The sequence below is a fragment of the Phoca vitulina genome, unplaced genomic scaffold (genome assembly GCF_004348235.1).
Source record: "Phoca vitulina isolate PV1807 unplaced genomic scaffold, GSC_HSeal_1.0 scaffold41, whole genome shotgun sequence".
Classification (NCBI taxonomy): Eukaryota; Metazoa; Chordata; class Mammalia; order Carnivora; family Phocidae; genus Phoca; species Phoca vitulina.
In genome coordinates, this window is record NW_022589744.1 from 4,299,770 (window position 1) to 4,327,624 (window position 27,855).

The 27,855-nt window shown below is 50.3% G+C and overlaps 1 protein-coding gene across 2 annotated transcripts in view; it reads right to left on the bottom strand.

Moving 5' to 3' along the window:
* Positions 1 to 27,855, bottom strand: part of PRKCA (protein kinase C alpha) — a 386,444-nt gene that overhangs the window by 12,007 nt on the left and 346,582 nt on the right. For both annotated transcript variants that reach the window (XM_032429406.1, XM_032429407.1), the window contains 3 exons: positions 11,480 to 11,560; positions 2,983 to 3,090; positions 966 to 1,106 (listed from right to left, as the gene is read on the bottom strand). In XM_032429406.1, coding sequence (XP_032285297.1) covers positions 966 to 1,106; positions 2,983 to 3,090; positions 11,480 to 11,560 — 330 coding nt within the window. The remainder of the gene's footprint in view (positions 1 to 965; positions 1,107 to 2,982; positions 3,091 to 11,479; positions 11,561 to 27,855) is intronic.

The following is a 27,855-nucleotide window of genomic DNA, read 5'->3' on the forward strand; positions in this document are numbered from 1 at the left end:
GGCGGCCGAGCTGGAAGGCACGGTCCACTGGCCCCCAGAGATGGGATCCGGGGGAAAGTGGACTCCCCGGGAAGCACCGTGAAGTGGCAGGTGGCGTGAGTGAGGAGCCCGATGTCTTAAAGACTCTGAGTTTACCTCTAGAGATAGAAACGTTAAGAAAGGCCAACGCTGGTTGCCACCAACAGTCAGAAGCCGGGCAGACGGCAGTCACTGAGATGGAGCGATGGGTGTCGTGGGGTAAGGACACAGATCCCAGGGCCAGAACACCACCTACCAGCTGCGTGTCTTCAGGCAAGATACTCAGCCTTTCTGTGCCTTAGTTTACCCACTGAGCAGGGTTGTTGAGAGGGTTAAATGAGCCAATTTATAAAGAACAGGGCCTGGCGCATAGTGTTTGTGAAATTAACGGAAAAAATGCGGGTCACATGGGAGGAGTCTCAACGAAGGGGGTGAAGCCAGAACTGGGGTGGGGGGGGGCCGACCTGCATTCCTGGCAGCAGGGGCCGCGGCCAATGCGGGAAGTGCAGCCAGGGCCTGCAGAAGAGCCGGCTGAGACCGAGTTAGGCTTCAGGAGCAAAGCAAACCCAGGAGAGCCGGACGCCGACGAGACGTCCCGTCGAGGACCCAGAGCAGGGATCACAGTCCCGCCAGGCACGTGAGTCCACGAAGCCCGATCCCCACAGCCGACGCGCCCTGGCGCTCTCTCAGTTCTGGGGGGCACTCTGCAGCCCCCTGGCTGGTGGGCACAGGCCCCCCATCCCTGCCTGGTCTGTGCTGACTCTGAAAGTCAGCAGAAATCCGGGGGCTCAGACCACAGACTGAAGGTGAGGCTGGTGCCTGGCCATGTTCTTCCACCCTGCAGATGCCGGGAGTCACTGGCCTCCTCTCTCTAGAGTAAGGGGGAGCAGGACCCCTCTGGGATTCAGGAACACGGGGCTCAGGAGCAGGCCACGTCCCCTACTCACCACTTTGGGCTTGAAGGGCGGCTGGATCTCCCTGTTCTCCAGCTTCTCCCAGTCGATCCTTCGGAAGAAGGCATGTTCCCGCACGTCTCTCTCCCCCTCCGGCCCGCAACCCAGCCGCTTGCCTGGGTGTTTGGTCATCAGCTAGAGAGCAGCAGAAAGAGGGTGCAATGTGTGATGTGGGGACCAGAGGTGACGACATGGTATCGTATAACTGAAATGTGCTGAGGGAGTAGAACATCAGTGTTCTCCCCCCAAAAGACAAAAAGGTAACTGTGTGAGGTACCGGACGCGTCTACTCGATTGTGGGACTCTTCCACAATGTAATTTATGTCCAACCATCACGTGGCACATTTTAAACACATTGCAATTTCATTTGTCAATTATACCTCAATAAAGAGGAAAAAAGACCCTCCCTCCCCCGCCCCACACACTAAAAGTAGGAGAAAAAGAGAATGCTGGGTGGTAGTTCCGCACCTTTGCTAGTTCTGCTAGGAGCCCTGATTGCGCGGATGCCCAGGGAGCACCCCGAGAAATCAGTGGCTTGCACAGAGTGACCCCAACTCACAAATACAGTGCTGACAGTATGGGTCTTTTTGTAGCAGTTTTTATGATAAAGGCAAGCAATCTGGCCCCAGAGCCAAACCTAAGAATTTAATCAGCAGTCTTCCTACACTGTGTTAGAGCAGCCACTCTGTAGGTCTACAAAAAATATGTATGTGAAAAGGTAGGCAATCACTAAAACTTGTGTGTGTATCTCCTGTGATGCTAATCACAAGCATCATATGCCTATTTATTGCCCAGACCAAAATGTATTAATCAAAAGACATATGGGTTGGAAAAATAAATGTCGTGACCAGCAGGTGACTAGTTAATTCCCATGTGTCTACTGCGGGAGACAGAGGTGAACACAGGAGGGCCCCGCTCTCCCTGTTTATGTATGTAAACAGTGCATTGCCCTTGGAAGACACCTGATAAGCACGTCCCACATGATCAAACTCGCCAGAAAATGTTAGGAGTGTCTTACACTCCATCCCACTGGGTCTGACGATAATTTTGTGGCCTAAAGCTTCACGATTAAAAACTAACCAGGTCAGGACCCGGTAATTTCTATTCCTCGGTATCTCCTCCATAGAAATGAGCTCATATGTTCCCCAAAACACAAAACCTGGAAGTTTCAGGGCAGTTCTATTTGGAACAGCCCCAAACCAAAGTGGAAACAACCCAAAGGGCCACCAGCAGTAGCATGAATAAATAAACTCTGGTGTGATCACACGGTGGAATGCTACGTGGGCGGACGGAAGACGGAAGTGCACATGCATGCGCACGCACACACACACACACACACACGGATATGGAGAAATGCCGCGATCACCATGTTGGGTGAAAGAAGCCAGGCCCGGGGAGCATCCGCCACAAGACTGCATTTGTGCCAAGTTCAAAACAGACCAGGCCAATCCCTGCAGTTACGAGCAGGGACGCTGCTTATCCTAAGGGGTGGGGAGTCGCTGTGGGACAGGAAGGGAGAGGGCGTCTAGGGTGTTGGAAACCTTCCCTTTCATGACCTGGGTGCATTTGTTTTGTGAAAATTCACTGATCTACAACACTGATGACTCGTGCCCATTTCCGCATGCACATTCTATCTCAAAAGAAGAGAACTGAATGAAGAACGACCCAAGGCCCACCAAGTCAGGCGAGGGAAGAGGCTGAATATTTTCCGAGGGCCCGCGGTTATTTCTGGTAACTCACGGCAGTTTCATGAGGGGGATGAGAAACTAAAGCACAGTGCCATTAGCTGCCTGGGCCAGAGTTCCAGGCAGTTTGGGGATCAGAAGCCCTTCTCTGGGCCGCCATCTTTCCTACGATGCCCTGCATGTCACTGAGCTGTAGCCCTTGATGGCTGGAAGCAGTGGCGTGGGTTTGCGGGTTCTCCGCCAACCTCTCTCAGAAGTGTGGGCAAGAGATTTCCCCTGTTGACCCTCTCGGTCCGTGATTCTAAAAGGAATGCAGGTCTACTTACTCCTTTGCAGATGGAAACGGCCTCCTTGGACAAGGATTTGGGATAAGAAACGTTATGCTCCATTATGGACTGAAACAGCTCGTCTTCATCTTCGCCATCAAAGGGAGGCTGTTCAGGAAGAGAGAGACACGGGAAAACAGGCAGGGTGACTCATTAGCGTGGCGCCTGGAGACCCATGTCAGCACCAAGTCACACCGGGCTTCTGGGCGCACCACCGGTGGCAGAGTTAGCTCACTGAAGTTGCTGGTTTATTTGATTATCTTTCATTAGGTTGGTGGTTGTGTGTTTTTCACTTTTTCCTCTGTCTCTTTAATTATCCTGCCCTGGGCAACCCAAAACAATCTTTAGGGAAAATGTTTTTGAGTAATGCTTTTAATGCTTTGCAAATAAATTATAATTAATCCATTAATTTTGTAATTATGTGTTAAAAAATTTAATTATGATCAAGTTAGCTTACAGATGGCTCTGTGTGCAGGGTGGGGGCAGGTGGAGAATGCTTGTGCCTTTGGATTCTGAGCATGGGGCGTTGGGGCCACCGGACATGGGCTAAAAGGACTTCCCCAGGTCCAGAAATCCACACCTGGGCCCTTCTGACCCACCAGGGAGCTGCTCTGTAGAGAGCCTGGCACGTGCATGGTGCCCGTGATGGGAGCTTAGCCTCCACTAGACCCTCCCCTCTCCTCTTCTGCTGGGCTTACACTGCCCACAGCGAGAGCAGGAGGCATGGCAGTGCTGTGGGCGGTCATGGTTAAAAGTCTGGCGGATCTGGACCAGAATTCTAGCTCCACCACCTCCTAGCTGGGTGTCCACATGCAAGCGACCTCTCTCTTTAAGATACAGTTATCCAATTTGTAAAATGGGGTTCCCCGGTGAGTCTGCAAAACACCTGATAGTTTGTCCTGTACCCAGCAGGTGCCTGCCGAAGGGTGCCTAGTGGTACTGGTATTTTATTAAGGCAGATGAACTGTCTTAGAAGGGGCTGCTAGAATCCTCGGGAGGAACGGGTGAGCTCAGGACGTCCCTCAAGCTTTCTCCTCCAGCATGTCTTTAATCCTGAGAGGTCTGGCAAATTACCTGTCACTCTGGAGGGACAGTGCACAGGATCAGTGGGTTTATGGGAAATTTCTTAATGTTCCCTTTAGGCTTAGCTAACCTTGGGTTCAGCATAAGAAAGGCAGACCGGGGTCGGCTATCACAGATGAGAGAATCCCCGTATGTTTCATCTCGGTGCATTTTCCTTCTCATGGAAAAGAGGTGTCTCTGTCACTCTGACTGATGCGGTTAGGGCTCCGAAAATGCAGAGTCCAGCTTAAATGTAAACTATATCATGGACCAAAGACAGCTGTGCCATGGTCAGCAGGATACCCCTTCTCATCAAACATCTCCCTCCGAGTAAGAGACAGTAATGGACCCAAGCAGACTGCTCCCCCCGAAGCACCACTCAGATCATTCCAACCTGCTCATCTGACCCCCCAACCTTAGTCCTCCCCTACCCCCAGCCCTGAATAGGAGTTGGGTGTTGGGTCAGCCCATGGGAACTACACCTACTCAAGGGAAAGCTACTAAGTCTATAAAAAACCCTACCTTGGGACCAGGTCTGGGAGAATGGGGGGGTTGGGACTGGTGCCACTGTTGTTGTTGGGTTTTATTTTTATTATTTTTTGGTCTAGAAATATAAATAAATAGGTCTCTTTTTCGATTCTAAGTACCTGGTGTAAAGAATGTTTAATTTGGTCAAAGCATGCAGGTGGGTGAGGAGAACTAAAATTAGCCCGCCTATGGGGTGCCTGGGGGACACAGTCGGTTAAGCATCTGACTCTTGGTTTCGGCTCAGGTCCTGATCTCGGTGTTGTGAGATCGAGCCCTGCCTTGGACTCTATGCTCAGCGCAGAGTCTGCTTGAGAGTCTCCCTCTCCCTCCGCCCCTCCCGCACATGCTCTTTCTCTAAAATAAATAAATCTTAAAAAAAAAAAAATATATTACCCTGCCTGTGAATGAGTCCGAGCAGAGCCTGAACAGCCCACCATGGTGAGTCTCCCTGAGCAGGAATAACGTGGCACCTGGGATGCCCACGGGCAAGTAAGCTGGGCACAGACAGAGCAGGCGGGCCCAAGACTGGCCAAGAACTACAGTGCAGGCCAGTCCTGCGGTCCATCCCACCATACCTTCTCTGCCTGACGTCATGCAACCTACTTCTTCTGGACACCTATGGTATAACACCCACAAAACATCCCATTTTCCCTAATAAGTGATCCACATATGTGGCTGAGTTCTGGCCAAGGAGATCTTTATAACTAAAGCAAACATGGCAGGGTTTCTGCCCCGGGCTGTGAACTGCACATCTCTGGGGGGCCCCACACTCTGAATTTCCTGTGTTCATACTCTACAATGTCATAGTGCTCTGGATGTGAGCAGGGTACGGGTGCTCCTCCTGGATGACCAATCGACACCTCTCAGTGTGGCCCCTTAGAGCCGCTGGTCAGGAGAAACTACGTACCAGCAGAACATCAAACCAGATGCGAAGGGTTCCTAAAGCTTGGGCCCCCTAGGTAGACAGAGGCAGCAGGGGGAGTCAGCGGGCCTCTCTGGTGATGCTCAAGCACTAGCAGCAGGAATGTTAAAGGGGCTGAGTCAAGGATCATCCCAGCCAAAGGCTTAAGGGCAATTTTCTCCAAAGAGAAACTCAGACAAATCGTCCCCAGGAATCCTTGTCAGGTAAGGCAGCAAGAACCTTTGCATTTGAAGACAGTTAGGTCAATGCAGATGCTTCCCCCCAACCCCCACCCCCACCCCCACCCCCGCTGATGCGGAAAAAGGAATTTGGTGGGGGGAATTCTGTGTAGGGCACTGGCCTACCACACCTGTTTAATTGTCTCCTGGCATGGGAACCACCTTGGCCCAGGTGAGCTGTGCCTATTACTGATCCAGGAAGCAGTTGACCATGAAGTCCCCAATGTGTTCCCACTGAGAGCAGGACACCTGGCTCCTGACACACCCCAGAGAGCATTCCTTAGAACTAGAGGATATTAATCCTACAGGATACTCCTGGGTCAAAGTTTGCACCCTTTCCCCCCTCTTTCTGGGATCTGCAGTAACATTTACATTTAGGTTCTAAGAAGTCCTGCCATAAAGAGAGCTATTTAATCCCATGGGAATCATACAGGCTGGGGATGGAAGGATTCTCTGAGGCCCCTTGGGCTCACCTGTTGCGATAAGATTCCTAAACTATGACAAAAGCCACAGGACCACGTGTCCTTGTGGCAGCACCCTGGGCTTCCACCCCATGTTCCGTCGCTGTGTGGCCCCGAGGACTGGGGCGTCTCCTGGCAATCCCAGGGAGGACATGTGCCTCTTACCCCTGACGTTCTGTTATCGCCCATTGGAGTCTACACTGCCTGATGAAGGGTGGCCAGTGTTTGGGAGCGAACAGCAGTGAGGACGGCTGCAGCTGCAGTAATGCATGCTTTTCAGGCTCTAGCTACGTGCCAGGTAGAGTGCTCTTCCCAGCATCGCTCACTCAATCCTCAAAACCGCCATCTGACCGCCGTACATACTGGGGATCTCACTTCACAGTTGAGCTCATTGAGGTTCTATTATTAAGTGCTTTGGGCAGGGTTACAGAGCTGGGATGTGCAAGAACCAAGATTCAAGCCCAGACATCTGACCACGGAGCTTGGGCTCTGGGCCATTCTGAGCCCTGTCAATCTCTCACACTTGCTCCGGCAGGTGGCTGGGGGAGGACGGTCCCCCCGGCGCTGCTGCTGGGAGGGCTGAGTGGGAGGTCCACCCACACCTAAAGACGGCTCGACTGGGGCAGTGGTGGGGAGGGGGTATGTGGGGAGGCCATTTTGGTATCCGGCACAATGAGTAGTGGGGTTCTGGAAAGACCAGAGATGTCTCAAGTCATTGTGTAAAGGGACTGTCTCTAGACTAGAGACCTGGCGTGACTTCCCAGCCCTGATTTTGACTGCTTATCTCTTGCTTATGCCACACATCCACTGTCAGTCAGCAGAAGTCACCAAGGACCCATGCTGATGGTGCAGCCGCCATCTTGGTCTTGCTGCGGGGGAATGGGAAGAGGCGCTCTGGGGTGTCCTGCTCCAGGAGCATGTCCACTCAGATCTCACTGGTCAGAATGAGTCACAGGCTCTACCCAACCACGAGCGAGCTGGGAGGTACAATCCCACCACGTGCCAGAAGGGAGGAAGCCCCCAAAGACCTGGTGAGCAGCAATAATGATCATCAGACTTGGGAAAGCTTCCCGGAGCCCTCTGTGAAATTAAAATCATGGGTTCTTGGGGGGAAAGTTGCATCCACATTCCCTTCACCTCACCACAAACACTGCTCTTATTTTTCTGTGAACTCTTAGGCTTGTCGTATTATTTTCAAATAAGGATGCATAATTTGGAGTTTCTTGTTTTTCTCCGTGGCTACCGGTATTCCCAGGCAGATGAACACTGCAGAGCTGACGCCTCATCCATCCGAGATGGGCTCATTTGTCTGGGGCTGCGCTCTGATAACTAAGGCTACTATAAACATCTCTGGGCAAGTCATTTTTCTCTTCTCCGGATTACTTCCTAAGAAAAATTTCCCAGGTGTGGGCTTATGCAGCCAAAGGATGTGAGCATTTTTATGGCTCTCGTTAAGTCTCTCCAGGTCACCCTGGGAGCATTTTTACAGGTAATTGCTGCTCGGGCCTTGGTGCTGAAGGCAGGTCAAGGGTGAAATTATAATTATATTAATTTTCCTTCCCAGTCAGCTACTGAGCCTGGGGACAATAGAGGCGATGTATTGCTGAGGAGTAAGTGCATGACCATTTTGGATTTGCTTCTCTCCCCTCTTTCCCACATTCCCATGATTATTTTTAAATTTCTACAAATCCGGGCTTAGTGTCTCCAGCTAAGCTGCATGTTAAATACAGTCTAGGCTGGGTGTAAAAATGTTCCGAGCCCGGGGTGTTCTCCTTAGCAATATGCAATTTGTGAATTTTAGACAGACAAATGAGGGGTGATGGTTCCTCTTCCTAAAATGATTCCAAAGTCACTTACTGGTTCATGGATGCGGGGGCCCTGCCATGTGTGTGTGCAGATCGCTGGTGATCAGCGGTGGGGGGGTGGGGGTGTGGGGAGGACACCCAAGGACAGTTCGGGTGAAAGTGCTGGGAGAAAGTACCCATTGCCGATGCATCAGGAACGAAGACAAAGCATAGATAACCCTGGCAGAAGGCGACAGAAAGAAGAGAGGACTGGTCCCTTTATGATGAAGACCCGTGAACGCTTGGAGCCGCAATATGCGCATTAGAGTGCTGGGTAAATACTGTTTATGCCCCAAAGTAATCATATTTATCAAGCAGTCCGGGACCTGAAGAAAGACTCGGGCTGTTTATACTTAACTGCCCCCTTGACTGCTGACAGTAAATATACCCAATGAGAAGAAAACTGCAATAAACTACCTTTTCTGCTCATCGTCAGCCCTCTGTGATTAAAGAGGACAAATTTAGACCATAACCCTATCAACAGCTTTATAATTAATCTTACTTTTCCAATAAGAGCATCTATTCCCTCCGCTGGGTCTGGAGGCTGTTGCAGCTTTGGGGGGCTCCGGGTACCGGGCTCAGAGCCTTTATTATCCTTTCTGGGCTGACTCACCGCCCAGAAATACATTGAAATTTGCATTGAGTCACAGGGAAGACGAAGACATGGGTCCCAAAATGAAAACGCTGTGTTGGAGGCAGGCACAGTTGAGGATTTAGAGGAACAATGACTGAGCCCGCCACGGCGCCCTAATGTGGGACGCCTTTAAGACGTCACATTTAAAGAGTGTCACCATTTTCAACAGAGATCATTAAAACTGGAAGGGATCCTATGGGGCAGGCTAGTGGAGTCCGAGAAGCAGGATGGGAATGGAAATGTGCCAGAACGCTTACGGAAGCACTGGGCGTGGGGAGGGCATCTGCAGGTGGGGGTCTCAGGGACAATGGGCAAGTGAGGCAGGATTTTTAAAATGCACCCAAAGGGGACTTCCCTGCAGGAGGGCAGCATTTCCTGAGCTCTCCTCTAGGGAATGAAGTCCGCGGGCTTAGGGAGGAAGGAAGATGGGGGCAGCAGTGCAGGGTGTTGTGGGGGGGGGGGGGGGGCATGGGACTTCTGAGATCCTAGTCTCCTGCTCGCCAATGAAGAATCAGCTCATCTGATCTCTTGTAAAGTGCCCTTGGAAACAGATCCTATTTTCCACGCAACCAATTTCTTTGGTTGGCATATGCAAATGTGACTCAGTGAAAACAGGGTTTGTTTCTGGACTCAAGAGTCAGAACATGCAAGTGGGATCAAGAAGGAGAACTCAGCTTTCTGTGCCTTCGTGAATAGCATGGCTCCCAGGGGGCCAATAATTTAGTCAAATTTTATTGTTAAAATTCTAAAGAGGGGAAATTAACTCAAGGGGCAGGCAACTCACTATTGTCTCACTGACATTGGTTCTGGATGACCTCCTTTTCCGTGCTTACAAGCCGGCGTATTTGGCCTGAGATGAACATTTTACTGGGGTTAAAAACCTAAATTAATAATCACAAACCATTTTACTATCAATCAAGGCCTAACCACACTTCTCAGTTAATGACCGAATGTAGGCTAGGACCCTGTATCTTTTAATCTCTGAGAGACTACTTTAGTATCTAAAAGATGTAAGACAATGAAAAACATAAAGGAGAACTCCCCAGTGGCCTCCCACTCCAGAGGGAAAGCCAAGGGTCTGTGATGACTTCCATGCTCACAAGACCTGGGGCTCCCCTTTCCTCTCTGATCTCTAACCCATTCTGCTCTGGCCAGACTGGTGGCTTCCCATCCCTTTCTTAAACATGGCCATACACTGCCACCCCAGGGCCTTTGCACTTGCTGTTTCCACTGCCCAGAATGCTTTCACCCCACATAAGCACCTGGCATTCTCTAACTTTTTGCTGATCTTCACTTCAGCTCTACATGAGACCCTCCCTGGCCATCCTCGCTCTAATTTCAACCTTCCTCCAGCACTATATTTTCTTTCCTGCTTTATTACTTTTTCTCTTAGCTTATCACTAGTCTGTATTTTCCTTATTTAAATCATCTACTGTCTCTCTCTCTCTCTAGCTTATAGGCCTCATGAAGGTGAGGGATTTTGTCTGTTTTGTTTACGGTGATCACCATGCAGAGAGTAAGCCTTAAACAAGTATTATGTTGAATGAATAAATGAAGGAGTTGATGAATGTCATATGTCAGAAAGGGTGACTTCCCTCCCCAGGGACAAAGACTCAAAGATTTCCTTAGGGGGTAGCTCAGCTGCTCAGTGTGGGTATTTCTTTCCACTTTCTCTTACTAAAGCTTTTGGCTATGGAGGATCCAACTCCTCGACGCCAGTACTCAACTGCTGGGAATTCTAAAAAGCTGCCCACAACAGAGTTGTTTTTAGGTAAAATGGCAGAGATCTGGTAGACGTTCACCCAACCTGCTTCCCCTTCCTGAGCTCACAGGTACACTATATTTCCCCCACCCCCTGATCCTTCGCGTCCTAGTGGGGCCACGTGGCCAGTGGGCTGTAGGAAGGGGTGATGTATGCTACCTCTAGGCCTGGCCTCTAAAACATTCTGTGCAACCTCCCTTCTGCTCTCTTCATCGGCTAGTTGAGTAAGGAGGGTTTGCTAAAGGAATCTGAGGCTCTAAAAGATTGTAGGGACAATGGACGAAAGAAACGTGCCCTTGAATGACCCTGTGGATCAGTACCCCCTGCCTGCTGCCACCCCGCCCCAGGGCTGGGCCAAGAATGGAAAATAAACTCGTGTGGTGTGTTAAACCACTGAGGTTTTTTGGGCTTGCTTGTTAAAGCAACAAGTGTGATTTGCCCCAACACTACGGATATTAAGGCCGTATATTAAAAAAGTGCAAGCTTCGGCATCATTCCCCTGCTTATCTGATGTATGTTGCATTCCTCAGAGAAACCTAATCTGTCTTTTTGTAACTGGAGGTTCAGCCTCGTTGGACTTTTGTGAAAATTGCAATGAACTGCCAAAGGTGAGATAAGGAGAGATGGGGAGAAGCTATTAAAGCGTTTCTTCAAGTTTCACTGTCTTCTTCCTTTGCTAATAATACCGATTCTACACCCGGGCAGCAGCTAGGTAATCTGTGCAGACAAACTTGCAAGGAACCATAACCCAACCACAGTTTTGAGATACTGAAAACCTACAGAGGCCACTGTTGTCCTCAACATGCAGGGACTTTCATGTTTAATATGAAAGCTATGTCGGTGATGCTCCAGGTGTCAGCTCTCAGTTTGGGGCTTTTATAACCAGAGATAATTGCTGTGCCTGTTGAATATAATCCACTTTCAAGGGCGGGGGGGATTTCTCCCTCTTTCACCAGGGTCAGGGAAGTCGGACCAGCATCAGCAGCTAGGTCCCACTATCCTGGCCCGAACAGAGCCGTGGTATTCACTTTATCCAGCAATAAACAAGTACAAAAATGTACATTACCTGCCCGGCTAGCATTTCATATAATAGGACGCCATAGGCCCACCAGTCCACGGATTTTCCATATGGCTGATATGCGATTATCTGTGTGAAAACACATACATCAATTACATTTAGTGGTGAATCAAAAAGCCCATGTTAGAACAGACAAGTCAAGTGTGTAGGCTTTTTTGCACTGAGGGGAGAGGGCCCCGCAAATCCCACACATGGGGAACCACCTCCCCATGACTTGCTGCCCAAAACCTGCTTGGGGTCTGTTCCTCTGAATCCACCTGGAGATGCCACAGGGCAGATTTAATTATCCTCGATGGTGCAAAATATTTGGACATTGAGGTGGATTTCATTTTGGAAAAAGCCAGGGGTCCTTCAGACCATGGGTCTGATAAACAAGATAATCAAACTATGTAACAGAATTTTGCTGAAAGCAACAAAGATGATGATGGAGATAACGTATCTGCTGAAGTTTCAGAACAGTTTGAAAGAGACATAATTTTATCAAATGTCATATTTGAGCCCTGTCTGAATCTTGACTCAAACCAAACCAACTCTAAAACAGAAATCAGGAACAACCAAAATGTGGTCTCGATAAGAGATTACCCTTAATTTTGTGAGGTGGGAAAATGGTATGGTGACTCGTTTAAAAGTGTATGATGAGTGTATTAATGAGTGAAATGCACAAGAGATGAAGAATTTACAGGTGAAGTGACATCTTAGATTTGTTTTAAATACCTGAGCAAACTAGGAAGGGGTCGGAACAGTTGGCAAAATGCAGGGAGCTGGTGAAGCTGGGTGACGGCCCACGGAGACCCCGACTGCTCCCTCTATCTTTGTGGCTCCCAGAAGTAGTAGAATAATTCTACGACCTGCCCTCGTGGAAGAGGGTAATACTGATTGGAATTTCTAAGCACGGCACGGGTTATTAAAACACTGGTGTTGTCTAAAGCACACGATCCCCCAACCCACAGATCATGCCCCAGGATCCGAGGCGAAGACATCCGGACAGGTGCTCAGCATGACCATTCTGCCATTTTGCATATACACATGTGACTTGGAAATGTTCTAGGGTATTTTTTAATGGCCCTCGATGTCTAATGGAATGTCCTGGGACACAAACAAACCTGCATGTCTCTGCCTCTCCATTTCTTAAATGTATTACTAATATTTCTCCTTGTAGCATGAGAAATACAAGCTCCCTGTCGCTTACCTCGGCGTGGGTGGCAACAAGAGGGCACACATTTGGATCTGGCAGCTTTATAGCTCATTTTCTTGACAAGGAAATGACAACCAAAGGAAGCTACAAGGAGGACTTCCTTTCTTTTTAAAACTACATTTGTTCTTTTTTGAAAACTTGGAAAATGCACACATACACAGAACAAAAAACCCTATCAAAATGAGCCTCTATGTGTTACCTGATGATGTAAAATGAGGCTTGGCATTCTGGTTCCAAGACAGGAAATGACTGGATCAAAGCTTGTCTTAACCAAGTAGAACAACAACAGAAATTCTCTTTGGGAGAGTAAGAAAGTACACTTGCTATGCACCTACTACTATATGTCCGATGTGCTGAGCACATTCTGCAGAATCCAGTGCGGCAGAACTCATTATTCTTCCCATTTTATAGGTGGGAAAGCTGATGTAGCAAGACGTTTCAGAGACCTGTCCAGAGCCAATCAGCTCATAAGCGGTGCTCTGGATATTGACATTTCTGTTTTAAAAACACAGTTTATGGCTGTCAAATATATGTAATCACTCATACTGAGATTAATAAAATATTAATCGAAGGGCTTTGAGGATTAAAGAGGTTTAAAACCACCATTTCAGTTGTTGTAGCTGTATTTCAAAAGCACTTGAATAACATTTTTTCTTATAACTATATTAAAACCAATCCCGGCAATCTATTTTCATTAATTGGTGTTTTAGTGTACTCCGTTTTTAATACAGGTGGAGCTCGGGCACCGTGTTGCTGTGGGAAATATCAGGCTGGGGAACTGAGGGGGCTGAACGAGGGAGGTCACACTGTATTTTGTATCCTATATTCTGCAAGTATCTGAGTAATCTTACCAATCAGACTCCTCTCCTTGGGCGGTATGAAACGCCACCCGAGTTTGGAAAGCCATCAGAAGTCAAGGGTAGGGAAACCCTGTCTCTGGTCAGAATGATTCACAAATCCTAAAAGCCATGGCCACCTGAAGATTTTTTTTTTTTCTTGACTCTTTTATCAACTTTGGTCCAACTTGACTTTTATTTTCTATTTGCACAGCATCAAACTCTCATGACTCCTGCTGATAACATGCTCTCCTTCCTCCAAGGCTTACCAAAGCAGAATGCCAAGTACCAATGGCTCCTTTTTCTTGTCGCTAGCATCTGGCAATACCCCGAGCCGACCAGCTCAGCTACTGGGCCGAGATGACAAAGTCATGCTGAACGCTGCTGTGCTTTCAATGGTAATAACAGGATGGGACTTGAAATTCAGCTGGGGCATTTCTTCTTGGAGAAGCTCACAATGTATCACCCCTGCCTTATGCGCTCCATGAAATGGGAAGGTCCGAAGATCTAAGTTACAAGGTCTAGGGGTGCAACCTTACCATTGCAAATTCATTTTTAGAATGAAGCATTGCTTTCCCCTCCATGATGAGCTGCTATTAATAAATACCTCCAATGATCCAAAAATCTCACTGCAAAAGGGGAACTGTTAGAGAGCCCCATTTGAAGATAAACATTTAGATACACATGATTTGGGATGTTGGTTACGCTGTCCCTTGTGAGCTGTCTGGACCTGCCCTGGGTAGTACGGTAGCCACCAGCCCCACGTGGCCACTGAGCATTTGAAAAGTGGCTAGAACAAACTGCGATGTGCTTTAGGTGGGAAATACACATCAGATTCTGAAGACTTAGTACCCCAACCGCAAAATATCTCATTCATATTTTGGATATATTGGGTTAAATAAAATATATTAAGCTTAATTTTACCTGTTTTTTTTTTTTTAACTTTTAAACATGTGGTTGCTCAATAGAGCACAGGACTCTTGATCTTGGGGTCATGAGTTCGAGCCCCACGCTGGGTGTAGAGATTCCCTAAATCAATCAATCAATCTTTGGGGGAAAAAACCCCACACATACACAACAATGGGGCTGCTAAATGCAGTCTGGCCTGCATTTTCTTTCTACTGGACGGGGCTGGTCTACACCCTTTTCACGGGCTCCTACAACTCACTCTGGTTCCTGTTGGCCCAGGGAGCCAGCTCTGGGCCGAGGACCAGGCTCAGAGGCTGCAGAATGGATGGTGAGGCTCTCTTGTTTCTGTACCCCTGGGGACAGGAGCAGGTGTTTCTGGGACTCGTGGGCCAATGGAGGCTTGCAGCCAAGCCCGGGGGGTTGCAACGGCAATTCGGTCTCCCACAGCAGAAAACCTCACAAAAGAGAGGCAAACTTGGCAAGAAGGGCTCCAGTTGGCAGATCTCCCTGCACACATGGGAGGTTGAACTTTAGCTTCAAAGACAGACCCCCAACAGGGCCACTGTCATTCAGCTTTCCTGCTATTTGTCATTATGATCATTATGATTATACTCACATGAGCCAATTGCTTGGGGGAGATGTCAGGATGTTTCAAATGGCTGCCTGTCTTGTAAAAGTAAGATATGAATGAGCTTTCTCCCAGCCTGGGCACAGGACCAGGAATGAAAGGGACCAGGGGGCAGCTTCTCATCTCCTAGCAGGTCAGCGGCCACAGTGACTGAAAGGACACTGCTCTGAAGCCACCCACCTTTCCACCCTCTTCAAGGGCTACATACTCAAAGGCCTGCCAAAGAGGACGGGGCTTCAGAAGCCTTTTGGGGGGCAGCACGGTAAGGTTTTAGATGCTACTGGCAATAGCAACAGTGACTATGAGCAACGTCACCATCGCAACACTCTCACTATGTGCGAGGCTCCTTAGCTCTGCTAGCTCGCTTAGCCCTTGGGAGACTTGTATGAGGTAGGAGTGCCCCATTTCAAAGATGAGGAAATGAGACACAGAGAGGTTAAGTAGCTTGCCCGAGGTCACACAGCGAGTAAGCAGCAATGCTGGGATTTGAACTCTGGTCATCTGGACTTGGTATCCACACTTTTGACCATTTTTCTAAACCGAAGGTTCATCAGCCCATGACCCAGTGTGGTTCCCTAGACAGCTATGGTGGGAACTGGCCCCAAAAGGGGCTCAAATGCTTAACAGGATTAAAGCTGCCAAGACAGCCACTTCACTCAGGAACTCTGGCTCTGGAGGCTTTGTCTTAAAGGACCCAGGGGAACACGACATGTGTGGAAGGAGACTCACCCTCCCGTTCCTGGCTGTACCTTAACTGGACTCTACTCTTCATTTTCACGTGACGTTTACTAGCCAAATCCCCAGAACCCCCCTAATACATGGCCCGACAACAGAAGGCTCTTCCCAGGCTGCCGTTACAAATGAACACTAGCCTTTATGCGTAAAACATGCTCGAGTTCTTTTACTGTCTCAGGGAAACAACATTTTCTCTTCCTTTGATCAAAGATAAAATTATTTTACTTTAACGAAAAATGGTTGTTTTGAAAAACATCCTAAGTTCCCAACGATAGAACATGGGCCACAAGAGGCCTTTATATGCATGGTCAAGAACACTGACATGTCAATACAGTACCATTTGGGAAAAAAAAAGAAAGAAGAGCTGCAGTGCCGTCTGGATGTTCTGTCATGACGGCTGGGGCCGTGAGTTCGAGAACCGTCTCCTCCACTCTCTCCTCTGGGGCCGACAGAGCTCGGCCGCCACGCAGCGGCCTTTGCCTCGTCAGGCTAAGACTGCTTATCTGCCCTCCCTCGACCCCAGACTCTTCCCCAGCAGGGCCGGACCACCCCCCTGCGCACCCAGCACGGGGACCCCGCCCAGCAGCTGGTGCGGAAGAAACATGTGGGAGTGGATCTCATCCAAGCCCCAACCGTGGGCACCACCCACCTCTTAAGTGCAACATCAAATTGCTGGATTGCCAAGGCTAGAGGGACCCTTACAGGTGCCTTACAAAAGTGTCCTTAGGATTCTGGAAAGGAACCTAAGTTTCAGAGAGCTAAGTGGCTTGCTCGAAGGTCACTGGGCTGGTTGTAGATAAGGTCTCCTGACCGCGTCCCCTTCCCGCAGCACCAGGCTTGGACCAGAGTTCGAGAAACAGGAAAGCTTCGTGGTGGGTAAGGACGAGGCACCCCACCTCTCAGCCCAAGAGGCTCCCCAGTCAAACACCTTTCGGTGGTGCATCCAAGCCCAGAACACCAGTAGCCACTGCACAGGAAGCACACTGTGATGTGAACACTCTGAACCGGACTTCTGGAGACCAGTTCTGCCATGGGAGAGCTGTGTGACCTTGAGCAAGTTGCTTAGCCTCTCTGAGTCTCCATTTCCTCAGCTGGGATACTGGAATTCCAGCACCCACCTGGTAGGAACGTGGCAGGGGATAAACGGTATTTTGTATAATAAAATGTGTTTATTGCAGGTGAGTTGAATATATGATACGACGCCACACTGCCTAACGTCAGAAGTAAGAACCGGCCCCCAGGCACGGCACGCAGGTGAAAATGAACCAAGGCAGTGGAGTTAAACGTGGCTCACAGGAGGACAAAGGAAACATTCTGCTAGGACCGATTACATGCACAATATGTATTAAACACCCTGAAATGATTGTTGGCACCTGGCAATTCTCATCAACGCTGAACTTTCCATTCATTCTTTCAGCAAATATTAGCTTCCTATGTGCTGGACACTGCCCTAGGCTGGGGAGGTATGTAAATTAATAGATTTTAGAATCCCCCCTCGTGCAATTACATTAATTTTTACCAGAGCAGCAAAACCTCAGGTTTTTCTTTTTTTATCCATATCCCCTCCCACTTCCGCCTTCCCTCGCCCCCCCACTATTTATGGCTAATTGTACATTTCCTTGGGCTGGGCACTCTGCTAGGGACAGGGATTGTGACTCTAAGGAGACAGACAGGAAAACAGATAAATACAACTAAAATGTAATGTCTTATATCAGGGATCTTTGTACATCACATGAGAAATATCTGCAATATTTGAAATCTTTGGACAAAAGGCAGGATATAAGTATAAAGAAAATCACCATAAGGTGAAAATGGAAAGTCTAGAGTCCAAAGTATACATTTTCTATGTAGACAGAAACTGTGGCTCTATCTAGGATTGGAGAGAACAGGAAATGATTTCTCTAATGGCAATAAAAGTGCTTTATAATCTATTCATAGTACCCACCTCTTCTACTCCCTGGTTGTTCACTTTACTCTAGGAGAACAGAAAACAAACAGCAGGACAACCTAAGTCCTGCTCCCCCAAAATGTGAGGAGAGGAACAACAAGCACAAAATGGTTTGTAATGATTAACGCTGGCTTTAAAGACAAAGGGAAAAAAGGAAGAAAGGAAGGAAAGAGAGAGGGAGGGAGGAGCAAAGCTCAGAGCTTGGTGATTACCAGACCCCATTCCCAGTGCCATTCCAGACTTTCATACAGCAGAGAAAGGCCAGAGGCTATAAATATGCGTGTGTGTGTGTGTGTGTGTGTGTGTATTTTTTTTCCCTTTTTTTGAGAGACAGAGAGAGTGAGCATGAGTGAGTGAGCACAGGGGTGGGGAGGGGCAGAGGGAGAGGGAGAGAGAGAATCTCAAGCAGGCTCCCCACCCAGCGTGGAGCTGTACACGGGGCTCAGTCTCACAACCCTGGGATCATGACCTGAGCTGAAATCAAGAGTCAGACGCTTAACCAACTGAGCCACCCAGGCGCTCCTCTATGTTTTTTAATAAATTTTTTAAAAAAGAAGTTTTAGGTTCACAGCAAAACTGAGTGGAACATACAGAGTTCCCATATGCCTTGTCCCCACGAGTACCATCTCCCTTGCTATGGAAATCCCTCACCAGAGTGGTACATTCGTTACAACTGATAAACTACATTGTTGCATCATTATCATCCAGAGTTTACGCTTGGGTTCACTCTTGGGGTTGTACATTCTATGGGTTTTTGAAAATGTATCATGACATGTATCGACCACTGTATCGTACAGAATTTCACTGACCCCAACATCCTCTGTTCTGCCTAGTTATCCCTCCCTCTTCACTAACCCATGGCAACTACTAATCTTTTTTTATTGTCTCCAAACGTTTTGCCATTCCCATGATGTGCTATGGGCAGAATCATGCAGCATGCAGCCTTTTCCGATTGGCTTCTTTCACTTAGTGAGATGTGCTTAAGGTTCCTCTGGGTCTTTTCATGGCTTGACAGTTCATTTCTTTTTAGTGCTGAATAATATTCCATTATGTAGCTGCATCACGGTTTATGGAGGCATTCACCTGCTGAAGGACACCTTGGTTGCTTCCACGTTTGGGCAAGTTATGAATAAAGCTGCTATACACATCCGTGTGCAGGGTTTTGGTGCGGACATAAGTTTTCAATTCATGTGGGCAAATGCTTAGGAGCACAACTGCTGGATCGTATGGTAAAGACTATGTTTAGCTTTGTAAGAAACCGCCAAACTGTCTTCTAGAGGGGCGGGGTGACTTTGGAGGGAGCTGCTGGTAAAATTCTGAATGAAGTGCTGGCCTTTTCAGGCTGCAGAAACCGCCCCTGCGCCCGGCGTTCCTCTGACTCCGGGACGTGCGCTGCGGAGCTGTGGGACGTGGTCTTCCATGACCCTCGGAGCAGGCATCAGCACCGAGGTACATGTGGGAAAGTGTTCCCGTTTCACGTCTTTGTGATTCTTCCAAGGAAGCGCTAATCTCCTGCCTGGGCTAATCTCTCTCTAGCTCCTGGGTAACATGTGCTGGTCACGGAAGAAATCAGCGCAGTGACAATGAAACGGGGCCGGGAGAACGTCCTCCTAATTGACTTGGTTACCCAACCTCTTCAGCACGACTTCTATAATCCCCCCGTTACGCCCAAGAAATCAAACACCTCTTTAGACACTCTCCTCCCAACCTGATGTTTTCAAGAGCTTCCCCCACAGCGAGATACACTGTGATACCAACAGGAACAGAGGTGGCATTTGCATCCAAGCTACCGCTGAGCACAGTCCTTGGGCTACACTGTGCTGGGCACCACTTCTGCTGACCACTGGGGAAGTCGAGGCACAAGCAAGCGTCAGTGCAATAAAGCATGGCGGGAACGCAGCAGAGCCAGGACTCAACCTGGCCCTTGCGTTCCTGTCCTCCTGGTGCCCACTCTGGAAGCAGGGGCTGGGAATGGGACCAGGACATCTGAGAGATTGCCTCTGACCTTGAGACTTCTATTCACCCCTCCTTCCTGTTCTGCTTGATAAGGGGGATGATGGTGTTGACCGTGAATAGATCAAATATGTCTTGGTTTACAACATAATTTACCTGGCCTAAGTGCAGGAGTCCACACTGGTCTGGGACGGGTCCACCTCTAACATTTGGCGGGGAGGGTGACAGGGGACATTGGAACAAAAGTGACTGAGGCCCACATACCAGATGTCTGAACACACATTACCGATCAAGCTAACCAATTGTTAAATGTCCTCTCCTACCACCATGACCAATATACCCTCCGGTATGAGTCAGCTCACATTGCCAGAACAGAATACCACGGACTGAGCGGCTTCAACCATATTCATTCACGTTCTCAGAGGCCTGGAGGCTGGAAGTCCAGGGTTGAGGTACCCGTCGGCAGGGCTGGTTTCTGACAGGCCTCTCTTCTTGGCTACAGCCAGGCTCCTTCCCCACATGACTCCCCCAGGCTTTTCTCTGTGAGGGGAACACACCTGCTGTCTCTTGGTCTTCTTGTAAGGGCACCAGTCCCTTCAGATCAGGGCCCCATCTGATGACCTCATTTAACCTTCTATACTCCCTTAAAGGCCCTACATCTTTACATACAGTCACACGGGGGGTTAGGGAGCAACATGAATTTTGAGGGGACATAAGTCCGTCCATAATACTTCTCAACAACCTGGAGGGGCAGGTCGACTTTAGAATTCACGGACCCCTTAGATTCCATTCCAGTATTGGGAGACCTGGCCCACTCCCCTTTTCTTCTCAATCCTTTATCACATCTATGAAGACCCTGTGCGCCCCGGCCTGTGCGTCCAAACTCTGTCCTGCTGTGCCCTGCAAATGGCCACCACTGGCCTCTCCTTCGGATACCGGAGTCAGGGTGGTGTCCCTAGCAAGACTGGATCATAGGAAGAGGCCCATGTAGGTCATGGAAGGCAATTCTCAGGCCCCAGGGGGCATGTCGCTCTAGCCCTAGAAGACGGGTTAAGGCTGGCAGAGGGCCACGGGAGAACCCTCTGAAGCTGGGGGGCGGCAAACTACAGCCCGCCGGCCAAATCCAGCCTGCCTCCCATTTGTGTACAACCTGCTGTGAGCAAATGTAAAACGAAAAAAATGTGAAAAAGACTATCAGCCTTTTGGCAAGAACAGTTGCTCAATTTTGCCTCTTGGTAAAATCTAAAATTTAGATTAGCGCAAGGCCTAAAATATTTACTCTCTAGCCCTTAGCAGAAGGAGTCTGCTGATCCCAGCTCCAAAACACAGGGCAGGGGCCCCTCTTGCCGGAGTCCTCAGCACTTTGAAATTTGCCCTTTCTGGGGTGCTGTGTTGGGGAGCCTTCCATCGGCCAACACAGAGCTCAAACCAGCTGCCCCTAAAATTGGCCACAGTGACCCCCTCCTGTCCTGTATGGCCTCCTACAGGCTGACAGTGCCACCCCCCCCAAATAATTTTTATCACCTCCCTTAGAATCTGGGCTGGCTCTGGGACTTGCTTTGACTCACATAATGTGGTGCAAGTGACACAGTTAAGCTCCAGGTGCAGCTCAGGAGGACTTGTGGCTTCTGTTCTTGCCCTCTAGGGAGCCAGTCACCATGCTGAGCAGCTCTGGATAAAACTACTGAATGGTGACAGACCCCATGGAAAGACAGACCACACAGAGGAGAACCCATGGGGCCTTGGCCAATAGCCAACAGCCCGAGGCCATCTTGGATCCCCCAGCGCAGCAGAACGCGGTACCCAACATCCCCCGTGGCAGGAAGGGGTCAGCCCCGCCGAGTCCTGCTGGAAGTTCTGCCCCACAGAATCAGAGTTTTCACATGTTTTAAGCCATTCAGTTTGGGGGCCGTTACACAGCAACAGATAATTGAAACAACTGTCAAATAACAGACAAAAGTGGACGGAGGGCTTCCTCTGAAGCAGCCAGGGCAAAACTCACCTCATCTTCAAAGCCATGCTTTGAGGATGGTACCGTGATTATCCCCATTTTACAGATGTCACCCCATGTTCTTAAAAGAGCACTACAGCCAGGGTTTGCTATACAATGATGAAGAAAAAGCCACCTGAAATCAAACAGGAAGTTTCCCTTCAGGGGTGGACAGTCTGCATGGGGCCAACTGGGGTAAGACTCAGGGCAGAGTCAAGTGCACTGTTATCAGCCTGCTTGTCCCCCTTCAAGTGGTTCTCGAACTCAGCCACCGCACCCTTATGGTCTCTCTCAGGGTGGCGGGTGGGGGTGGCTGGTGCTGGGGAAACGGACAAGATCCACAGCACGGCGCCTACTTGGGACCCCCCTCACCTCAGGCCTCCAAATGTTCATTGTGTATCTGAACAAAATAACCACTTGTGCAGTAAAGGAATGACCTAGGAGGTAGGAATAAATCTTGGGCTTGTGGGAGCTTTATTAGCTGGAATAAAAGATTTTCCAGAACTGGGAGGTCTCACAGCCTGGTGGTCTTTCCAGATGTGTTTGGTAACAGGGCAGTAAGTGAAAGCCTGAGGGGGGAACCCGGCCGCTGGTGACATTAGGGCCACAGACCTGCACTTTGGGGCCCAGGGTCCCTGCCCTGCCCCTTGCTATCCATGAGCCTCGGACAGGTCACCTGTCCTCTCCATGTCTCCTTTTCCTTGTCTGTAAAACGGACCTCCGAGGGCTATCGTAGGGTTTCAACAAGACAACAGATACAAGAACACAGCATGCGCTAGGGAATGAGTAAGTGTTGGTCATCGCTCTCAAGATACATCCTCCAAACATCCCCCAACCCTCCCCCACTCCGTGGCAAAGTAAAAGGTGAAATAAGATTTCAGAAATCTCTGACCCATTTTTACAGGATTTAAACAAATCCCCAAACGAAAGGCCAAGGAATGCAGCCACGGTGTGCCGGGAGTAAGTGCTCAGAGCTTGAGCGGGGACTCTGCAAGCAAGAGACGGAGCCACGAGGGTAGCGAGAGCGAGGACGCTTGGGTACACCTGAGCTGACACCTGCAGTCCCCTCCCTCCCCTCGGGAGAGAAGCCACTGCTGTGAGAAGCGGACCAGCCCCGGGTTCAAAGCCCAGCTCTGCCCTGAATTGGGGCCATGGGAAAAACGACCGAACCTCTTTGCACCCCGGGTTCGTCATCTGGAAAACAGAGCCACTGACCCCAACTTCGTAGAACTGCTCTGACGATTAAACAAAACCACGTCCGTGAGGCGCTCCGCCCTGGGTCCCGCTCACCCACAAGGAACTGGTTATCCCTGGAGGAAGAACCGGAAGGAAGTCAGGAAGAAGGACGGGGTCACAGGGGCCTCCTGGGCCACAGAGAGGGGGCAAATGCTCCAGAGAACAGGGCGATGCGGATAAAACTCCGAGGACAGCTGAACTGAGAGCTGCAAGGCAGATCCGAACAGAGATGAGTAACATAACCAAGGGAATGCCTAGAAAAGATCTGAGCAGAGTTACACAATTTAAGGAAGACCCCAAGGGAAAGCCTGGCCTTGGCTCTTTAAATATTTCTTGGAGGGAAGACAGCTGCTTCATTTTCTCTTGCAAAGCCGGAGGCATCGGACTGTGACCTTACACGGAGGGAAATTGGCCTCTGAAAGAAAGCAAGCCACCTTCGGCTTATCAGTCTCCTATGTTAATCAAGTGCTTTCTTTGCTCTGCCCGCGCTGGCTTGGCGTGGGGCTGGGGGTTCAGAAGCGCTGATCCTGGAGGAGCCCCGGCCGGCACCAACCCACTGCTTCCCCTCTCATTTCCCCCATTCTTTTCAGCTGGGCAAATGCTAATTTACTGCCTGGCTGCATGCATCTCGTGTGTTCTTTTCTCATTTAACTTTTAGATCCTCTTTTGTTCTCCATCCTTCTCTACGCCCCTTTCCCCAAAGGCCAGGAAACGTCTCTGGGGGTGTCAATATTCCGGCACTTTGGGCTGTCTGGGGGACCCAGGCTGATGTCCCACACCTTCAGACACTCCGGTGCCCCAGCGCACCAGCTCTCGGGGGTCCGTGGCGTGAGGCATATGGTTGTCCCCTGCAGGTGGCAGCCTTGGGAATCATCTGTCCAATCCCTGCCCAAGTTCCTGACCTTTCAATTCCCCAGCCTTCAGCTCTGTTCTGTTGCCAGCCCTGGCACCTGATCATCCCAGACCCACCCTGCCCACCAGGCACCGCTCCAGACCCTGGGCGAGAGGCTCTGCAGTGAACCAAAGACAAAGATTCTGCCGTGGGGGGCTGAGTGGGCTAGAGAAACACGCAAATGAGTGCCTGGTGACATGCTCTGTCAGAGGGTGATGAGCACCGTGGAAGGAGAGCAGGGTGGTGGCCAGAGGTCTGCAGGTTGGAACAGAGTCGCCAGGGAAGATGGCCTCCTTGAACTGACATCTGAGCTGAGGTGCAGGAGGGATCCCTGCTGCCGGGGAAGGATATCTCAGGTAGAGGGGATGAGAAGAGCAAAAGCCCTGAGGATGGGAGAGTCCAGCAAATCTGGGGAGTGGTAAGGAAGCCAGTGTGGGGGGTGGGGGTGTTCTGGAGAGACGGGGGTGAGGGGTGGAGGGCAAGGTGAGAGATGAGGTTAGGAAGGGGAAGGGGGGGCAGACAGCAAAGGGTCTCGGGCTTTGCCAAGATGCCTAATTCAGAAACGAACCCCCTCCTCAGCGCTTGCAGCAATGTCCTGCCCTTGTGTCACTCTCCTCCCCCACCTCGCCTCCGCTCCCCACACTGGACCTAGTCTCAATACTCTTGAGGACCAGCCCCTCAATGCCCCTCTTCTGACAGACACTCAGCCCCGCTCTGGTCTCGCTCTCTGGTTCCCACTACCTGCTCGGTCACTTCCAGGACCCTCATGCAGGTCACTGTGTGTGGATGTGGGGGCAGCACACCGCCCGTCCCCAGGCCCCCATCCCACCCTTCCTGGCCTTGCCCTTGGAAAACACAAGCCAGCCAGTGAGGGTGATTTCAGCTTTCTTCCTTCCTCCTGCCTCCCTATCCCGTTCCATCCTGGCCTGCGGTACTCCCTCCCTCTCTCTCTGTATCTTCTCTTTCTCTCTCTCTGGGCATTTTCCCTTGGGCCTAGAAGCATGCTCAGGTTTTCCCAGCCGTACTGATGCTCCCTTCATCTTGCTTCCCTAGGAGTGACCAGCCACCTTCCCCCGTCCATTTACCATCCGTTCCCCAAGACATGGTTCCAGCCTGGTTGCTGATGCCCACACTCAACTCCGTGCCATCCAGCTCCTGCTGCATCGTTACCACGTGCTCTTCAGGATGGCTGGTTCCCTGTGGCCGGATCCCCTCCCCGCCGCCCCCCGCCCAGCTCCTTGACCTCCACAGTCCCTGGCCATCTCTGAGTTCACAAGCACTCACCTTCCTTGGTCTCCAAGACGCTATGGCTCCCTAGTTTTTCCACCTCTCTGGACACCCCTTGGTCTCCCCTTTTTCCTCCCATTCCTAAAATGTGGCTCCCCCCAGATGTGACCTGTGACCCCCTCCAGAAAAGGTCACAGCTGGTGGCCCACTGGCGGACTCTTACCGATGTACATTTCTCTTAATATATATTTGACCCAACTTTGAACAAGTAGGCAAGTTTTACACACAAATGCCGACTTCTGGCAGCGGTCATAGGCAAGACTGGGCTGCCCTTTCCGTAGGGATGGAAGGAGAAGCCGTGGCCCCCTAGGAAGGGCCTCCAGCTCGCCGAACCCATCCAGCCCCCAACCCTCACAGGGGGCTGCACATCTGCGTTTGGCCAGTGGGCTGTGGGGCTGGCACGTGTGCCCACAGACTGTTTCCTTAGCCATGTTGGGGTGCCATCTGTTCTTGCCAAGGGGAATACTGTCTCATCCACGTCTCTCAATCTACGGCTCTCCTGGGTGGCAGTGGCCCATTTCGAACAGCCTCCAGCCCCCCTCACAGGTCCCCGCTGGGCTCCGTTCTCCTGCCGGGCATGGCAGGCCCTTAGCAGGCGCTCTGAGTATCTGGCTGATTGCTGCCACGTGTGGGAGAGGGGCTTCGGTGCTGGTGGTCGGCCCGTGGCTTCTCAAGGGGTGTGCCCAGTGGTACCAGCGGGAATACAACCCCGAGTCATTGACTGCGGTAGAGACGTCTGTGACTCAGGTCCCTGATTCCAGTTGAGCTGGATGAGCATCCATCTCCTCCTACAAGATGTTGCTCGTGTTGTACAATATCTCCACGCTCATTGTGAACGGCTTGCTCACTCGTGGAGTTTTCTCTTCTCTCTGGAGATGGGGGCAGTAGGTGACAAGAATGTACGTCTGGGCGCTCGGGTCAGAATGTCTCAGGTCCAAATCCCACCTCTGCCTGTTACCAGCCGTGTGACCTTGGGCGAGTCACTTAAGCTCTGCTCGTGGATGCAATGTGACAAACCAGAAGATGTGCTCCACAGGCTTGGTACAGCGTAGACAGTCCCTACATCATGGGTGTGGTCTAACGCGCCCCCTGCCGCAGCAAGGACTCTGCACGGCACAGTTCCCAAAGGCTTTGCTCCCACCGCAGCAGGAGGTACTCAGAGGTGCACCTGCCAGGAGCAAACCCGTCCCTGCTGCGTCTCTCCTCCCGGGAACAAGTGGGCCAGGCTAGTGTTCAGAGCCTGATGCTTAGCTGCCGGGAGGCACTTGACCTGCAACTGGACCTCACACACCCCAGATCACTTTCGGAGGGGGGATTAAACCCCGATGAAGCTTCTGTTGGTTCTTCTCAGGGACTCGCACTGACCCCGAAGAATTCTTTCTGTGTGAAAGCACTGAGTACCCGTGAGGTTGAGTCCAGGAATTAGTTTCTGATGAGCACCCCCTGCTTTGTGCGTGTCCAACTCAACTCCAAAATCCCATCTGTTAGTGACACTTTCTGCCTTAGCTCATCTTCCCTGGTTAAGGAGATGCCACAGTGTTAATCCATTTCAAGGGTTTTAAACAAACAGCCATAAATATTTAAGCCTCTGCTTTGCCTATTAGGGAAAATGCCAGCTCAGATAATTATTTTTGCCTCTGCCTGACAGAAAGATTTATACAGAGGACAGGATTATGTTAACCTCTGAGCAAATTAGAAACTTGGAACCTAGATGGTCTTCCGCTTCACCGCAATTATCCCTATGGCCAAATATGCCACATTCCCGGATCCGTATGGGGAAAATGCTAGCAGGAGGTAAAACAGCCTGAATTAACTGTTTCCGGTAAAACACCCGGAATTACTGATCGAGTTCCCAAAGTGGTGCAGCTTAGCTTACAATGCAAGTCAACCCGAATCGAAACACGGATATGGGTTTCCGTTCGCCTGAGCGTCATGTCGTCCACACTGTAAAGTGTGTCCAGGGCCGGGTCCCGGTGGAGACCCTGTCCCAGTGGCACCCTGTTTGGTACAGGGAGTCTGTGAATGCGCGAGTCACTTAGGAGCAGGCTGTGGTTTAGCATGGGGGCAGTACGAGTGTCTACAGGGGCCTGAGCCTGGCAGTGAAGCCCGGCTCTGGGTTTCTCAGTAACGTGGCCTCAGACCATTACTTACTGCCTTGGGCACCTCTTCTGAAGCATGCTGTGAGGACTATGAGGGGGGCTGCAGCAGAAGACCGCAAGAGGCCCACCATGCAGTGTGGCAAATGGGTCAAGTGAACAATAACCACGGCAGGACCACCTCGCCTGGTGCCAGATGATACTCCAAGTCACAAGACAGCAACCTTATGAGGTAGACGTTATCATCCCCACTTTACAGGGGAGGAAACTGAGGCACGGGATGTTCAAGTAACCCGCCCAGGTGGTAGACGCGCACGCCAATATGATGACTAGAAGATTCTAGAAAGTGCTCAGATGAGAAAGCCAATCTCGAAAGGTTATACCGTATGACTCCATCATATGCCATTCTTGAAATGGCAAAGTTGTAGGATGGAAAATAGGTGAGTGGTTGCTGGGGCCAGGGATGGGGACAGGAGGGGTGACCACGGAGGGGGGAGGTGTGGCTCTAAAAAAAAAAAGGCCCAAAGTTACCAAAATATGTTAGAAGTGTGTCTAGGTGTCCTTGGAGGAGGGGGGTGGGAGTTTATCAAATATATATAGTTACTTGGGACACCATCATGAGTGTGGCAGGACGGGCCGTGGCCCTTTCCCCAAAGCTG